The sequence below is a fragment of the Panonychus citri genome, unplaced genomic scaffold, assembly GCF_014898815.1.
Source record: "Panonychus citri isolate SS breed McGregor unplaced genomic scaffold, ASM1489881v1 Contig00138, whole genome shotgun sequence".
Taxonomy (NCBI): Eukaryota; Metazoa; Arthropoda; class Arachnida; order Trombidiformes; family Tetranychidae; genus Panonychus; species Panonychus citri.
Genome location: NW_026515543.1, coordinates 3,953,018 through 3,970,578, shown reverse-complemented (window position 1 = coordinate 3,970,578; position 17,561 = coordinate 3,953,018). Strand labels below are relative to the sequence as shown.

The window sequence follows — 17,561 nt, the reverse complement described above, 5'->3', positions numbered from 1 at the left end:
AACCATCAACCTTTAATCACAACAATCAACTTGTATTTTTACCTCTTGACTACAGTTGAACCAATCAAACTAACACTTGATATCCAAGATTTGGTGTTGATTACAATCGTCAAATGTTTCAATTAATTGATCATATTGATTTTTCTTAATCGGCATCTCTTTTCCCATCATTGTCTTCATCTTGACCATTATTGCCCACTATCACCTCTAATTACTTTGTTTTAAGAAAACTTTTTCTCCTCCTCCTCCTCTTTCTTGTCTCACCTTCATTTCTCTTTCTTTCTCTGTCTCTCTCTCTCTCTCTCTCTCTCTCTCTCTCTCTCTCTCTCTCTCTCTCTCTCTCTCTCTCTCTCTCTCTCTCTCTCCATCTTATCCCCTAGCTCTCTCTCCTTATCCTTTTTGTTTTTCTATCTCTCCCATTGTATCGTTAGTTTTTTTTGTGTCTTCATCAAATTAACTTGAAAATTTAAAGTTTTTAAAATTGATTGAATTTCAATTAAATCAAATTCAATTGGTTAATCAGTTGGATATTTTAAATCAGTTGATCAACTTTCTTTAAATCCGTTCTTCTCCAATTAATCATGGACGTTATCGACTACTTAGACCATAAATGTGATCCAACTTGGTCACAAACTCCTTGTTCGAGGTCAATATCTGTTCGTGTCCTCCAAGAGGAGCTTTGGGATAAGTTCAACAAAAAAACAACCGAAATGATCGTCACCAAGGCGGGAAGGTAAGTTCACTTCGATTGGCAAGTTGACACTCGTTATTTGTCCATTAATAACTTATTTCTATTTGACCTCAACTTTATCCAGGCGAATGTTCCCTGTGATCAAATTAGAAATTCAAGGGTTAGACCCTTTTTCTATGTATTTGGTGATAATTGAATTTGTTCAAGTGGGTGATTATCGATGGAAGTTCATCAACAACGAATGGGTCCAAGGATCAAAAAGTGAAGCGAAATCACAAAGTCGCTATTGTTTTTATACTCATCCGGAATCTCCAAACTATGGATCCCATTGGATGAAAAAGGAAATTGAATTTCCCAAGGTCAAGTTAACTAACCGGACTCCGCCCGAAGAGGGTCAAGTTGTTTTGAACTCTCTTCACAAGTATGAACCTAAGGTTCATGTGATAAAATCGAATCCAGGTCAAGAAAAAGAAACGATCTGTTTTCGTTTACCACAAACACAATTTATCGCAGTTACTGCATATCAGAATGAATCGGTAAGTGTAACAAAGTTTTTCCATTCTCAAACTTTTATTCTAATGTTCAAATTTTTCTATCGATTCATTCAATCTTTTTTCTTTCTTTCTGTCCCAGATCACAGAATTGAAAATTAAAAATAACCCATACGCTAAAGCGTTCGCCGAGAAGAGCAAGAAAAAAGGAGTTTCTGCTTACGAGGCTAATCCGTTTTTCGATACGATTTCGTATCAACAGCAACTACAACATCAACAATTACAACAACAATACCAACAACCTCCCCAACCAGTTCATCCTCAACCACAACACCAACAACAACCATTTTTTTATAATTGTTTTCAGAACCAAAACTCAGGATGTAACAATTTTTACGATTAAATTCAACGAATAAACAATAACAGATAAATTATTATTATTAAGAATAAATTGTTACAGCAAATAGTTACCGTGATTTTGTGGTTTTCTTTTAATTGTCAAGACAATTAATACTCTTTGGAGAAACTGATTTAATTGTTCTCTCCCTTTCTTTCATTTCTCCCTCTTTTTTTCATTCCATCAGCTGATTAGGTTAAATGATGACACCAACAGTTGAATGTTTCATTTGGTTCCTCCGATAGTTGATTGAACGGTTTCGTATTCCAATAGATTAATTGTTACAATTTATTCCATTATCTGTGTGATTAACCTGTTGATTAAATGGCTAATCATCTTGGACCTTTAATGATTTCGAAAGAATCTGCTTTTTATACTTCTTGTTATTGGTGAGAATAATTTTGTTAATTCTCTTGTTTTCTTTAATTTCTTCATTAAAGGTAATTCTCGAATTGATTGACTCGAATTGATGTTTTCTTTTTTGATTATCTTCTCTGTTAATCTGTTGATCTAATAATGTTTCCCTTTTATTTAATTGTTAATCTTAGTGAAGAAAATGTTTGGAAACTCTGTGAATGGGTTAGAGATAATGAACCGAAATTGATTGACTTTTGTTTCGCTGTTTTCATTTCCAATGGTTCAAAAAGTTCCTTTGGTTTCAACAAGCGGGCGACGATGATTGTCAAGGATTCGTGATCTGGGACTATCACGTTATCCTTGTTTACGACGACCAAGTGAATGGAGGAGACGAAGGACAAAGAGAAACAAATTCCAAGTCAACTTGTTTCGTCTATGATTTAGATACTCTTGTCTTTCCCTGTCTCTCTCGAAGAGTATGTCAACTCGTCGATTCAAGAAGACGAAACTCTTAGACCTGAATTCCACCGTTGGTTCCGTGTGATCCCCGCAGCCCAATATTTGACCTCCTTTGCATCTGATCGCAGTCGCATGAAGAGGGAAGACGGAACTTGGATCAAGGAACCACCTCCTTACCCCCCAATCGCGACAATCAATTGTTCTGATAATCTCAAAACTCTCATCTCAATGGATCCCGAAAATTGTGACATTGGAAAAGTGATGAACTTTAATCAATTCAAGAATCGCTTCCTGCACTCGAGCGATTCCAAAGATTCCGAGAAAAAGGGTTGATTAGTTTCTAATTGGGTCGACAATTAGAACGTTGTAAATTCATTTCAATCATCCAATTGTATTGTTGCTCCTTCTCATCATCATCTTAACCATTTCCTAAACCACTAGACTAATCCGATCCAAATGACCGAAGCCATAATCATATTGTAAACAAATGAACCAGTCATGACAACTAATTAACCATCGGAACGAGATTGAAATCAATCAATGAATTGGACAAGTTGATTTGCCATAAAGACAAAAGATCAACACAATCAGAAAGAGATGAAGAAAGCAAATGAAAAGAGAGAGAGAGAGAGAAATGAAGAAAGAAATGAAATTTCATCAACTAATTGTGAACATCAAGTTAATCCCGTAATTTAGTCCAATTGTTTGATATGTTTGTCCGTTTCTACCCTCTAATATTTAGTAACCACACCCGATTAATTGCCCGAAGAAATTAGTTGATTTCCTTTTCCATTAGAAAAGCATTTTACTTGTAAAATTTATTTCTTTTTCCAAAAATGATTCCTTCTAATTCAAGACCAACATGGATCACAATCTCTCACAATCATAATCACAACCACCTCAATTAACTAATGTGCAAACAAAATGTTTACAATCAAATATTTAAATTGCGTAAATATAGTTGAACATAATATGAACAAGATGATTAAATTGTTGGAAAGACTTCCAAGTGAAATGTTATCCTCGTTTCCACTCGGCAAAGCCTCAAGACAAGAAGGAGGAAAATCAAAGTTCCCTTTGAAAAGTAATATCAACAAATTAATTTTAATTACCATTAAATTGTTCAAGTTATAAACAGAATATCATCTTTTCTATCACCATTATTATCATCGTAACAATACAAACCTTTAATTGTTGTGACTGTTATTTACTTAACCATTTAGGGTGTAACTAACCAACAATCAAGAAGAAAAAGAAAAAGAAATTTTCAATTTTCAATTTTCTTCCAAAAAGCATCGATAATAAACTTTAATTTATGTTGATTTGTTTTCTCCTTCGTTCTCGCCAATTGATCAACTACTCATATTATTAATATCAATATCAATACTATCAATCAGAATCTCCATCATCCAATCAATGATTAGTAGATTAATAAATTAGATTAAAACGTCTAACTAATGAGATTAGTACAACGATAAGTTATCATTACCTTTCCAGAAAAGAAACATTGTTTTCAAGATGAACCAAGACTGATGATTTATTTAATTGATTACAATTAGTTTTCTATTAGTTTTGTATTATCTTCTATTAGTGTTCTATCAGTTCTATAATTGTTATCATTATTATCATATCATCATCATCATCGTCATCATATTATAGAACTTCTGTTTACTATAGTACAAAACAATTGAGAACAATTTCTATATCAGTTGAACAATTAAATCAAATCAAATCAAGAAACTCGGGAAAATCTTTACAATTAACAATTAATTAAATATAATCAACACTAAATCAACTAAAAGGTAATCAAGAGACCAAATCTACTCAAGTAGTCAAACAAAAACTGAAAATACAAACAAACAAACAAAACCTACAACATTCAACCAATAATACTGATTGTTATTGGAAATTGTAAAATATTATTGTGAGTAAATAGTATTAGTGATCATCATAATCATAATCTTATGAACAATATCCATAATTGTAAGTATAACCATCAACCTTTAATCACAACAATCAACTTGTATTTTTATCCTTACCTCTTGACTACAGTTGAACCAATCAAACTAACACTTGATATCCAAGATTTGGTGTTGATTACAATCGTCAAATGTTTCAATTAATTGATCATATTGATTTTTCTTAATCGGCATCTCTTTTCCCATCATTGTCTTCATCTTGACCATTATTGCCCACTATCACCTCTAATTACTTTGTTTTAAGAAAACTTTTTCTCCTCCTCCTCTTTCTTGTCTCACCTTCGTTTCTCTCTCTCTCTCTCTCTCTCTCTCTCTCTCTCTCTCTCTCTCTCTCTCTCTCTCTCTCTCTCTCTCTCTCTCTCTCTCTCTCTCTCTCTCTCCATCTTATCCCCTAGCTCTCTCTCCTTATCCTTTTTGTTTTTCTATCTCTCCCATTGTATCGTTAGTTTTTTTTGTGTCTTCATCAAATTAACTTGAAAATTTAAAGTTTTTAAAATTGATTGAATTTCAATTAAATCAAATTCAATTGGTTAATCAGTTGGATATTTTAAATCAGTTGATCAACTTTCTTTAAATCCGTTCTTCTCCAATTAATCATGGACGTTATCGACTACTTAGACCATAAATGTGATCCAACTTGGTCACAAACTCCTTGTTCGAGGTCAATATCTGTTCGTGTCCTCCAAGAGGAGCTTTGGGATAAGTTCAACAAAAAAACAACCGAAATGATCGTCACCAAGGCGGGAAGGTAAGTTCACTTCGATTGGCAAGTTGACACTCGTTATTTGTTCACTCAGATTAATAACTTATTTCTATTTGATCTCAACTTTATCCAGGCGAATGTTCCCTGTGATCAAATTAGAAATTCAAGGGTTAGACCCTTTTTCTATGTATTTGGTGATAATTGAATTTGTTCAAGTGGGTGATTATCGATGGAAGTTCATCAACAACGAATGGGTCCAAGGATCAAAAAGTGAAGCGAAATCACAAAGTCGCTATTGTTTTTATACACACCCGGAATCTCCTAACTATGGGTCCCATTGGATGAAGAAGGAGATCGAATTTCCCAAGGTGAAATTAACCAACCGAACTCCTCCCGAAGAAGGACAGGTTGTGTTAAATTCACTGCACAAATATGAACCAAAGGTTCATGTTATCAAATCGAATCCAGGTCAAGAAAAAGAAACGATCTGTTTTCGTTTACCACAGACACAATTTATCGCAGTTACTGCCTATCAGAATGAATCGGTAAGTGTAACAAAGTTTTTCCATTCTCAAACTTTTATTCTGATGTTCAAATTGTTCAGTCGATTCATTCAATCTTTTTTTTTCTTTCTTTCTGTCCCAGATCACAGAATTGAAAATTAAAAATAACCCATACGCTAAAGCGTTCGCCGAGAAGAGCAAGAAAAAAGGAGTATCCAATTACGAGGCAAATCCTTTTTTCGATACGATTTCGTATCAGCAACAAATCCAACACCAACAACTACAACACCAACAATTACAACAACAATACCAACAACCTCCCCAACCAGTTCATCCTCAACCACAACACCAACAACAACCATTTTTTTATAATTGTTTTCCAAACCAAAACTCAGGATGTAACAATTTTTACAATTAAATCAAAAGAATAAACAATAACCGATAAATTATTATTATTAATCATAAATTGTTACTAACTAGTTAAGTAGTTAGCTAAATATATTAGCGATATAAATTATATATATAACTTTAAACTACATTTTCTTATTGTTGTTATACAATAAGAAAAATGTTTAACAGAAAAATTAACAATTAAATGTGAATTTAAGATGATGTCAATCCTGATCAAGGTAATAAGCAGAAGCAGAAAATAAGAGGAACAATAATAATTAATTTTAATTGTCATTGTTAATTTGTTTCTTTTTCTTATTAGTTTTGATCAATCATCATTACCCTTGATTAATAGTCAACAATTAAGGCGAGGAAATGAATATAGAAAATGTTTGAGAGAAACAAGAATTAACTTCGTGGAGATGAAGGTGGAGAGAGTTGGAGATGATGATGGGGCAGTGATGGTCAAGATGAAGATAATCAGGATGAGGATGAAAAGGGGGAGATGCTGATTAACTACAATCGTTATAATCAGTTGATTGAAAACTTTGACGATTTGTAATCAAGAAAGAGGAGGAGGAGAAAAAGTTTTCTTAAAACAAAGTAATTAGAGGTGATAGTGGGCAATAATGGTCAAGATGAAGACAATGATGGGAAAAGAGATGCCGATTAAGAAAAATCAATATGATCATTTAATTGAAACATTTGACGATTGTAATCAACACCAAATCTTGGATATCAAGTGTTAGTTTGATTGGTTCAACTGTAGTCAAGAGGTAAGGATAAAAATACAAGTTGATTGTTGTGATTAGAGGTTGATGGTTATACTTACAATTATGGATATTGTTCATAAGATTATGATTAGGATGATCACTAATATTATTTACTCACAATAATATTTTACAATTTCCAATAACAATCAGTATTATTGGTTGAATGTTGAATGTTGTAGGTTTTTTTGTTTGTTTGTTTGTATTTTCAGTTTTTGTTTGACTACTTGAGTAGATTTGGTCGCTTGATTACCTTTTAGTTGATTTAGTGTTGATTATATTTAAGTTAATTGTAAAGATTTTCCAGTTTTAATTGTAATTGATTCTCAGCGGCAACGTAATTGATAATTTGATGAAAATTAAACTTGATCTTGAGAGTGAAAAGTTTTGTTTATTTTCCGATTATCATGAACGATTTTCGGAGTTTCTTGATTTGATTTGATTTAATTGTTCAACTGATATAGAAATTGTTCTCAATTGTTTTGTACTATAGTAAACAGAAGTTCTATAATATAATGACAATGATGATGATGATATGATAATAATTATAGAACACCGATAGAACACTAATAGAAGATAATAGAAAACTAATAGAAAACTAATTGATATCAATTAAATAAATCATCAGTCTTGGTTCATCTTGAAAACAATGTTTCTTTTCTGGAAAGGTAATGATAACTTATCGTTGTACTAATCTCATTAGTTAGACGTTTTAATCTAATTTATTAATCTACTAATCATTGATTGGATGATGGAGATTCTGATTGATAGTATTGATATTAATAATATGAGTAGTTGATCAATTGGCGAGAACGAAGGAGAAAACAAATCAACATAAATTAAAGTTTATTATCGATGCTTTTTGGAAGAAAATTGAAAATTGAAAATTTCTTTTTCTTTTTCTTCTTGATTGTTGGTTAGTTACACCCTAAATGGTTAAGTAAATAACAGTCACAACAATTAAAGGTTTGTATTGTTACGATGATAATAATGGTGATAGAAAAGATGATATTCTGTTTATAACTTGAACAATTTAATGGTAATTAAAATTAATTTGTTGATATTACTTTTCAAAGGGAACTTTGATTTTCCTCCTTCTTGTCTTGAGGCTTTGCCGAGTGGAAACGAGGATAACATTTCACTTGGAAGTCTTTCCAACAATTTAATCATCCTGTTTAAATTGTTCATATTGTGTTCAACTATATTTACGTAATTTAAATATTTGATTGTAAACATTTTGTTTGCACATTAGTTAATTGAGGTGGTGGTGGCGGTGATTGTGAGTGATTGTGATCCATGTTGGTCTTGAATTAGAAGGAATCATTTTTGGAAAAAGAAATAAATTTTACAAGTAAAATGCTTTTCTAATGGAAAAGGAAATCAACTAATTTCTTCGGGCAATTAATCGGGTGTGGTTACTAAATATTAGAGGGTAGAAACGGACAAACATATCAAACAATTGGACTAAATTACGGGATTAACTTGATGTTCACAATTAGTTGATGAAATTTCATTTCTTTCTTCATTTCTCTCTCTCTCTCTCTTTTCATTTGCTTTCTTCATCTCTTTCTGATTGTGTTGATCTTTTGTCTTTATGGCAAATCAACTTGTCCAATTCATTGATTGATTTCAATCTCGTTCCGATGGTTAATTAGTTGTCATGACTGGTTCATTTGTTTACAATATGATTATGGTCGGTCATTGGATCGGATTAGTCTAGTGGTTTAGGAAATGGTTAAGATGATGATGAGAAGGAGCAACAATACAATTGGATGATTGAAATGAATTTACAACGTTCTAATTGTCGACCCAATTAGAAACTAATCAACCCTTTTTCTCGGAATCTTTGGAATCGCTCGAGTGCAGGAAGCGATTCTTGAATTGATTAAAGTTCATCACTTTTCCAATGTCACAATTTTCGGGATCCATTGAGATGAGAGTTTTGAGATTATCAGAACAATTGATTGTCGCGATTGGGGGGTAAGGAGGTGGTTCCTTGATCCAAGTTCCGTCTTCCCTCTTCATGCGACTGCGATCAGATGCAAAGGAGGTCAAATATTGGGCTGCGGGGATCACACGGAACCAACGGTGGAATTCAGGTCTAAGAGTTTCGTCTTCTTGAATCGACGAGTTGACATACTCTTCGAGAGAGACAGGGAAAGACAAGAGAGTATCTAAATCATAGACGAAACAAGTTGACTTGGAATTTGTTTCCTCTTTTGTCCCTTCGTCTCCTCCATTCACTTGGTCGTCGTAAACAAGGATAACGTGATAGTCCCAGATCACGAATCCTTGACAATCATCGTCGCCCGCTTGTTGAAACCAAAGCGGAACTTTTTCTGAACCATTGGAAATGAAAACAGCGAAACAAAAGTCAATCAATTTCGGTTCATTATCTCTAACCCATTCACAGAGTTTCCAAACATTTTCTTCACTAAGATTAACAATTAAATAAAAGGGAAACAATTAGTTTAACAGATCAACAGATTAACAGAGAAGATAATCAAAAAAGAAAACATCAATTCGAGTCAATCAATTCGAGAATTACCTTTAATGAAGAAATTAAAGAAAACAAGAGAATTAACAAAATTATTCTCACCAATAACAAGAAGTATAAAAAGCAGATTCTTTCGAAATCATTAAAGGTCCAAGATGATTAGCCATTTAATCAACAGGTTAATCACACAGATAATGGAATAAATTGTAACAATTAATCTATTGGAATACGAAACCGTTCAATCAACTATCGGAGGAACCAAATGAAACATTCAACTGTTGGTGTCATCATTTAACCTAATCAGCTGATGGAATGAAAAAAAGAGGGAGAAATGAAAGAAAGGGAGAGAACAATTAAATCAGTTTCTCCAAAGAGTATTAATTGTCTTGACAATTAAAAGAAAACCACAAAATCACGGTAACTATTTGCTGTAACAATTAACAGTAGCTTGTTAATACTTGTCAATATGAAGTAAAGAAACAACCAAACGATAATGTGATGATAACACATTGGATGATTAGCCAAACAAACAGCAATCTAATTAATTGTTCGGACTTTATTGACCATCATAGTGGCTGGACAATCAATTTGACAATTAATTAAAATGAAATAAGCATTATTGGGATGAAGAAGATTATTCAATTTGAAATATTAATGATCATTCAAGTTTCTTTGTTTACTTTTTAATTGTTATTGTTTTTGTCAATTATTTTGATTATTATAAAAACCGAAGGACAATTTAATCACAGTTAATTACTGTCTCTCTGTGGGTTTGGTTAATTAAGATTAATTGTTCATCTTACAATGACAAGAACAAAATAAAGAGACAATTTTACAATCAGATTTTCTTTTCGTGTAAATATTATTCATATAAGGAGATGAATTTCTCATCCTTTCCGTTTCCGTTTTGAACCTAAATTGTCTTTAAACTTTTCTGAAATCAATTGAATTAACGCTTGTGGTTAGTAAAAGAGTAGATCGTAAATTTGTTAATGCCATTCAATTTGTCGACTTCAAAATTGATTGATAATCAAATAGGCTTCATTTTGTGATCTTTTTTCAACATTAAGTTGGTGAATTCATGTTGCCTCTAAATTGAAAGGATTAATTAAGTTGAATAGAAAGTAAATTGGGTTAATTACAAAAAGACTAATGTTCACAGGAATGAGATAACGGTGGACATTTACAATTAGATTATGATTGACAAAAATTGTCTTTCTGTGTGTATTGATTTTTTCACATTTAAATCACTGGGTTCATTTAAGCTTAGATTAATAAAAAAAGGGTTAACAGAAACAACGAGAGAACGGAAAATAATCAAACATAAGAGTTAGGAAAAAGTGACCGGTTAATTGTGATGATTGTTTAAAGTTAGATTATTAATTTTAAAGCAAAGAATCCAGAACGAAAAGAAAATGATTATCCGATCAATATCACCAACATTAACTCCATTAATTAGAATAAGTTTCGTAGGCTTTTTAGTTGTTAATAGTAAATGAATTGTGAATCAGGAGTGAGAAAAAAAATAATTCTCTTTCGTTTAATCAACTTCCATGGGTTGATTGTTTGGTGGATCAGAACCTTGTTCTGTTGGTTTATCTCCGCCGGCTTGAGTTTGTTGTTGTTGTTGTTCAGCTTCTTTCTTTTTAGCTTCTTCCTCTTTCTTTTTACGATCTTCTTCACGTTGTCTTTCTAAACGAATTTTCTGAATATCCTCCATTACAGCTCGATTAGCACTCTCCATATTATCAATTCGCTCTTTGATATCTTTAACTGTAATCGGTGGATCGGCGTGTGTTGGTGCCTGAGCCAAAATAGAGTGAGCATTTTCAAACCATTTCTGTGTCTCACCACAGGCATCCTTTAGTCGGGACATTTTACCAGCATCGATTGTTTCTGGAGTAGAAATCAACTTTTGAGCCATTTGAACACTTTTACCCAATTGTTCAAGAAAACCGGGACGAGTCTCATGTTCCCGTAATCTATAAACAATTGAATCACTGAATTTAGATTTGAGTCCGTTCAACTTTTCTGTGTAAACAGTTCGTTTCTGGGTTGATCCTGCGTCTTCATCTTCGTACAACCACTGCTCGGTACTCTTGAGATCGACAAGGAAACTTTGTTTATCATTGGGTTGGGTGTAACAGTCATATCTTCCTTCTTCCAATTTATCCCTCCATTCGTAAACATATTCTTCTAACTCATTACGAGCATCAACTAACTCTTTCCATTTCTTATCATTCAAGATTAAATTTGCTTCGGTCTCTTGTAATGAGGTTAAATCTTGTTCCGATAGTTTACCTCGTAACCAAAGAGGTTCAACCACTAGATCAACGGTTATATGTTTAACCTTATTAGATTGTTTAGTTTCCTTAGGTGAATCTTTCTCTTGTGATCCTTCAGCTTGTGCAGGTTGTTGGTCAGCATTTGCATCTCTAGAGTTATCGTCAGTGTCCATTTGCTCTTTCGGAATGTTTTCATTTGCTTTAGCTTCTTGGTTACTAGTTTTATCTTCAAGTTGAATTGATGCTCCAACAACAGAAACCAAACCATCAGCATCTAATTTGACTCGAACTCTCAACTTGTTTCCAGTTATCTCGATCGGCTCGCGACTGATTACTTTGAATTGACCTATTGATGTGGTGTGTCCATTGGCTGAAATGTATTCTAATTCAAATACCATTGGTAATGACCTACAAGTAGCAATGATTTGACGAGCCAAAGGCATGGGTGATCCTCGGATGAAAAGAGGAGTAACAGAGTGAGTTTTTGTCTCCTTTTCCGAGTCATGCCAATACTTGCAGTTAATTTGATATGCTGAGTAATCAACGATTTGCAATTCTCGAGCAACTCTGAAAGAAGGGCTCAACATAGCACATTGAAGGGCACATCCTCGGGCAACAGCTTCATCAGCATTAAGAGTTGTCGAAGCTTCAACACCAAAAATATCTTTGATAAATCGCTTGATTGCTGGGATTCGACTTGCACCACCAACAATTTCAACAACATTAATCTTGAACTCCATTGGTTTTGATTCTTCACTCTTTTTCGCATCCTTGTTTTCCTCTTCTCGCTTTTTTCTTTCCTCACACAGTTCATTGAATCGAGCGGCTGCTCGTTCATATGTTCGCTTGAATACATTTTCAATGGCTGTGAGATGATTTTCTGCCAATTTTTCGAAAGTTGTTCGATCCATGCGACCAGAGAAATCTTTATCATCTTGAAGACACTCCACGTTAATAGGCAACGAATTGCTGTTTGCGCTCATCTGTTTCTTTAGTTTTTCACATTCAGCGGTCAATCGAAGGTAAGCTCTCTTGGATAAGGTTAAATTTTGTTCCTTAATGAAATGATTAGCTATGAGAGCATCAAAATGTTTACCACCAAGGTTAGGCTCGTATTCAACAGCGAGAACTTGAAGAACAGTTTTTTCAAAATAGATGATAGCACATTGAGTTGATGATGCACCAACATCAACAAAACCAACGATAGCATTTGAAGTATTATTACCAACTCGATATAAAGAATAGTAGATACCAACGGCGGTCATGTCGTTCAAAATTCTTAATGGATTGAGACCAGCGATAATAGCAGCATCTCTTAATGCTCTTCGTTGACCATCAGTGAACCAATTGCCACAATTGATGACACAGTCAACAGCATTATTGGCTACTTGACGTAATTTGGTAAAAAGCATGGCCAATAATTGGGTTGCTGTATATGTAACCTCTTCATCATTGATCCAAACCTTGACAGCCAATTCACCGGTATCAGAAAGTTCAGCAGGAAATGACAAATTCTCAGAGGCGGTGACTTCATTAAATTGTCTACCGACCAGTCGAGAAAGTCCATTGAAGGTGTTATTTAGATTGGTTAACTGTTTCTGTTTAGCAGAAACACCTAACTCTCTCTGCTTATCATTTAGAGATATAAAAGCGGGCGTTGAACGTTGGGAATATTCATTTAAAATGATCTCAATACCACCTTGAGCGGCAATACCAATGTAACAGTTTTCACTACCAACATCAAAACCACAAATAGATGCTGTAGATGGTTGACCAGTTGATGACATATTTAAATGGTATGGTGATTAGAATATGATGATAATAAATTATTTAGATAAGGATAAAGAAGACAATGACAATCGGAGAAAGTTGAATCAGCAAAAATCAACACGCCAGAACACAGGTTTCCAAAGAATCCAGGTAATACTGAAAAATAAAGGTGAATAAACAAACAAAGAATTAGAAAAAGATTAATCCAATGATTCAATGGATCATTTAAAGGAAAAGGTAAAAGTAAAAGTGAGAGTAAACTAAACGAGATACAAGGAATAGGGTGAAACAATTAGTCAGCAAACAGGTAGGTAAGCTCAATTTAGACGATTAGCAAGTAGGTAGAGAAATTGAAGAGAAAGGTTAATAGACACAAGATAATATTAAATGGGTAAAAAGATCATCATATACCAGACATACCCTCAAAAGAAAGAGAAGAAAGAGAAAGAAAGAGAGTGAGAGAGAGAGAGAGAGTTAAATCAAGTAATGTATAGAATAGAAAAAAGATTAGGATTATTATCACGATGAAATTGACAATTGATTTAAAGAATAATTGAATCAGAAGAGGTTGGAACACAAGACGAGATTTGGTATGTGACAATTAAAAACCAATACTAATTGTGATTAGTGTTTTGTGTTAAAAACACACAATTTCTCAATTTTTCTAGAAATTTCCTGAAACCACATGGAGATTCTCACATTGAAGAGTAAAGAAAGTAATGGATTGGACACTTTTTCTCTCGTAATTCTATGACAAATTAATCTACAGGGTAAACAAATTAAAAAAATCTTACCTAATCAATTAAATAAATTACGAGGATCACAAAATTAGACAAAAAAACCACAAGATTAAATTGTTGCAGGAAAATCACAAGTCATTAATGCGAACCGGTACCACCTGAGGACTTGAAGCGCCACTTGGAAACTCCTCTTTTGATGGACCGAGGAAAAGAAGGTTCAAATTGACGTTCAAACTTCGCGCATCAAAATCAGAAAAATTGAATTATTTTGAAATTTTGGTGATTATTGTTTTGTTTAAATGTTCTTATTGTCAATATTTCGTCAAAAATTCAGAATAAAATACCCTGAGGCTCTTTCACTTCAATTCTACTTGACGGTGGAAAATTTTGGTCCGTTTTGCTCTTTTTTTCTTCTTTTCGTCTTTTATCTTCTACCAGGGTCCATCCGTTTTACTTTGTTTTGTGTCAGCTGTTTTGGGAAATACAATCAACCGATTCGATTGATTGAATTTTCATCAGCATGGGAGATTTCATTGGACCTGTTATACCAGGACATTTGAAGGAAAATGCTAATCAAAATGAAGAAGATGAAGAATCAGGTGTGATCGGACCTGCGTTGCCTCCTGGATGGAAAAGAGATGAAGACATTTCCAGTGATTTCGGAATGAGTGATAAAGTCATTGGACCCATTTTACCTCCGAATTTCGCGAAAAAAAGACCTTTGGATGATGACGATAACATCGAGGGTCCAGTTAAAAGCAACAAGTCGAAAGGATTAGGACCGAAAGTCATTGGACCCACATTGCCATCTGATTTTATCAACAAACCGAGTTCAACTCTATCCTCTGAAACTTCATCCAATCAATTGATCTCTTGTGATGAGAGTAGTAATGATGAAGATGACGAATTTACAATCGGACCACTACCACCAAGTGGAAATTTTATTGAAGTCGAAGAAAGTCGTCATTCTAAATCTCAGCAAGTTGCATCAGGATCGAAAGGCCCTCAAAGGGAAGAATGGATCGCACGTTTGCCCGAAAATAGTTCAGTCGCTCATAAATTAGGCTTCGGCAAATCCATGACAAGTTTTTCTTCCAAACCAGTTTCCATCAAAGAAATCACTCCAGTCGATCATGATAACGAATTAGATAAGGCAGTTGATGAATTTAATGTAAGTTTTTCAGTAACGACCGAACCTAATTCAATCATCTAATCCTTTCTAAATTGTTTGAATCTCTTAGAAAACAACCAGACCCGAAGCATTGGTTGATCTTCACAAGAAGAAAATGAAACACAAGGTAATCAGGCACAAATTTGAATCTACTTTCTTTTCGTGATTTTTAATTTCTCTATTTTTTCTCTTTCGATCAATAGAAAAAAGAAAAAGATGAAGCACCAACTCGTCAATTATTTGATTTCAATCCAGAGGAAGATTTGAAACTGAGGCAATTAGATTCGAAACAAACTAAATCGATCATGGAAAAAGCTAAATTACTCAATTCGAGATTTTCAAATCCTCGAGGTCAAAACAAATTCTTGTAAATCAATTATCATGGAATCAATAAGCTGTTAATTGTAGTTAATCAGAAACATCTTCTAATCATCAAGTTAACAATCAAATAAACAAATACAATCATGATAAGAAAATGATGTTTCTTTCAAACTAATCATGAGAATATTAAAACAATTAGTGATTGTAATTAATTAGTTCAACCAGATTGTTTCCTTAGCCTCAGCAATCAACTAATAAACAAAAGTGAGCTTAGTTTAATGATTATTATTACACTAAATCGACAAGTATTCGTTAAGAGTACAAGTTGATTAGCTGAATGAACAAAACTCCGAAAAAATAAGAGGGAAGTAATTAAGAAGGTGGTTTATTGGTTGGTTGCTTGAGTGTTGTAGGTGGTTGGGTGGTTGGGTGGTTGGGTGGTGGTGATATAATTGAATTTGCTATATGTTAGCTAAAGTATAAATTAAATTCCATATCCTTGGTAAGGATAAGCTCCTCCAACTGATCCTCCTGGATAAACTCCCGGTGGGACTCCGGGTACTACACCAGATATTCCGCCAGGTACAACACCGGGGGAAGATCCAATCATGCCTGGTGGTGCAGTTAACATTAATTGTGGTTCGGTTGCTAAACAGGTGAAAATGACAGAGAAAAGGTTAATTAAGGGTTTCCATTAATTTAAATTGATTTCACTTCTCTTGAATATCCATGAAAAGAACCACTTACCGTAAACTAGTGAGCTCGATTCTTGAGCCGCAGTTTCCTCAAGTTTGGTATCGACTGTTTCTCTCAATTCATCAACTTTCGTGATGTATTCACGCATCACATTGATGAAATAAGGCATAGCGTATTTCATGATATCATGTCTCCAAGCCAATTCCATGACAACGTCGGGATGAAGGAGATCGTAACACTGGAAGAGACAAGCGGCAAAACAGTGATAATTTTTTCGCTCCAAGAACCAAAGAAGATCTTCCGCCACTTCGGGACTTTTCGATTCGGCCGCATATTCCATCGAATCTTTGTAGAGACCATCTTTTTTGCACAGTTCGACTGATTGTTTCCATCTGTTGTTACCCTTGTAAAGGTAAGCTGCAATCCGCCGGAATTCAATGAGTTCGTGTTTCTCCAATCTTTGGGCCAGAGAAATGTTATCGAAATTGTCAAAAGCGTCAATTGATGTTCGTAACCCTTGATAATCTTCTTCTTCGATAAGCAAACCATTCAAAGCTTCATTAATTGCTTTGTTGTTTAAACTTTGAACCGATCGTAGGTAGGCTTTAACCAGAGATAACTGATTAACTTTAGTGAAAAAGTTAACTGCTCGAGTGTGATCCATTCGTGGAGCCAAAATGAGTAATAAATCGTTCAATAACATTGGCTTGTAATCAAGGTAAAATTGGATAGCTTTGTAATAAAGCTCGATATTGGCTACTTTTGTAATCATTTCTTTAAAGTGACCCTCTCTCCAGGCTTCAACTTGAGACGATTCCGTTTCTCAACTTCTTCCACCAACTCATCGGTTGAAAATTGTCCTTTAACAACCATAATTAATTGTTTAATAACATCTTCGGAACAATCAACGTCTAATAGACCACCAATCACAACAGGTAGTCGAGAAGGATTCACCTTTTGCACGTAAATTTCAATATACTTTTGAAGATTGTTCCGGTAAATATAAAGAACCAAGTCATGGACAAAGTCGAAACGGTCACAAACAATAATAAGGGAAAGTTGATCGAATAAAAACAAAAGCATAGACAAAGATTAGAAATTAGAAGGTCAAAGATTTTTATGTCATATTTATACCTTATCATCTTTAAGCCATTTCTCTAATAACTGCTTACGACCTTGTTGCAACACAAGTCAACACAACTCAAGTGATTCAAATTTGTTCAGTTGAAAATAATCCAATAGAATACCAAAGTATTGAAGTAATGGTGATGTTTCACCGAGTTGGGTTGACAGGTGGTTGATCCTTTTTTTATATAAGAGTTTTTCTCATTGATAATAAAA

General features: G+C 33.9%; 6 protein-coding genes across 7 annotated transcripts; 3 read left to right on the top strand and 3 right to left on the bottom strand.

The window, feature by feature from the left end:
- Window positions 1–423: 423 nt before the first annotated feature.
- On the top strand, window positions 424–3,717 carry LOC128393244 (T-box transcription factor T homolog 1-like). Its single transcript, XM_053353382.1, has 4 exons — window positions 424–733; window positions 816–1,227; window positions 1,325–2,019; window positions 2,412–3,717. Exons 1-3 carry the CDS (start codon window positions 582–584, stop codon window positions 1,583–1,585), a joined length of 825 nt encoding a protein of 274 aa, XP_053209357.1. The 5' UTR covers window positions 424–581; the 3' UTR covers window positions 1,586–2,019; window positions 2,412–3,717.
- A 721-nt stretch (window positions 3,718–4,438) lies between these two features.
- LOC128393243 (T-box transcription factor T homolog 2-like) lies at window positions 4,439–6,199 on the top strand. Its single transcript, XM_053353381.1, has 3 exons — window positions 4,439–5,122; window positions 5,211–5,622; window positions 5,723–6,199. The coding sequence occupies exons 1-3, from the start codon at window positions 4,971–4,973 to the stop codon at window positions 5,996–5,998; spliced, it is 840 nt and encodes a 279-aa protein (XP_053209356.1). The 5' UTR covers window positions 4,439–4,970; the 3' UTR covers window positions 5,999–6,199.
- A 2,248-nt stretch (window positions 6,200–8,447) lies between these two features.
- On the bottom strand, window positions 8,448–9,761 carry LOC128393325 (protein N-terminal glutamine amidohydrolase-like). The gene is made up of 2 exons (XM_053353480.1): window positions 9,340–9,761; window positions 8,448–9,174 (listed from the first exon to the last, which is right to left on the bottom strand). Exons 1-2 carry the CDS (start codon window positions 9,402–9,404, stop codon window positions 8,565–8,567), a joined length of 675 nt encoding a protein of 224 aa, XP_053209455.1. The 5' UTR covers window positions 9,405–9,761; the 3' UTR covers window positions 8,448–8,564.
- Window positions 9,762–9,898: 137 nt separating this feature from the next.
- LOC128393322 (heat shock protein 105 kDa-like) lies at window positions 9,899–14,228 on the bottom strand. 2 transcript variants are annotated; one of them, XM_053353475.1, is made up of 2 exons: window positions 14,087–14,228; window positions 9,899–13,448 (listed from the first exon to the last, which is right to left on the bottom strand). In XM_053353475.1, the coding sequence occupies exon 2, from the start codon at window positions 13,307–13,309 to the stop codon at window positions 10,778–10,780; it is 2,532 nt and encodes an 843-aa protein (XP_053209450.1). In that variant the 5' UTR covers window positions 13,310–13,448; window positions 14,087–14,228; the 3' UTR covers window positions 9,899–10,777. The 2 variants fall into 2 exon arrangements, with proteins under 2 accessions (XP_053209450.1, XP_053209451.1); XM_053353476.1 differs by lacking the exon at window positions 14,087–14,228 and adding an exon at window positions 13,713–13,985.
- On the top strand, window positions 14,175–15,699 carry LOC128393324 (GPALPP motifs-containing protein 1-like). Its single transcript, XM_053353479.1, has 3 exons — window positions 14,175–15,203; window positions 15,274–15,330; window positions 15,407–15,699. Exons 1-3 carry the CDS (start codon window positions 14,553–14,555, stop codon window positions 15,572–15,574), a joined length of 876 nt encoding a protein of 291 aa, XP_053209454.1. The 5' UTR covers window positions 14,175–14,552; the 3' UTR covers window positions 15,575–15,699.
- Window positions 15,700–15,889: 190 nt separating this feature from the next.
- On the bottom strand, window positions 15,890–17,289 carry LOC128393323 (clathrin heavy chain-like). Its single transcript, XM_053353478.1, has 2 exons — window positions 16,272–17,289; window positions 15,890–16,172 (listed from the first exon to the last, which is right to left on the bottom strand). The coding sequence occupies exons 1-2, from the start codon at window positions 16,990–16,992 to the stop codon at window positions 16,009–16,011; spliced, it is 885 nt and encodes a 294-aa protein (XP_053209453.1). The 5' UTR covers window positions 16,993–17,289; the 3' UTR covers window positions 15,890–16,008.
- Window positions 17,290–17,561: the final 272 nt, after the last annotated feature.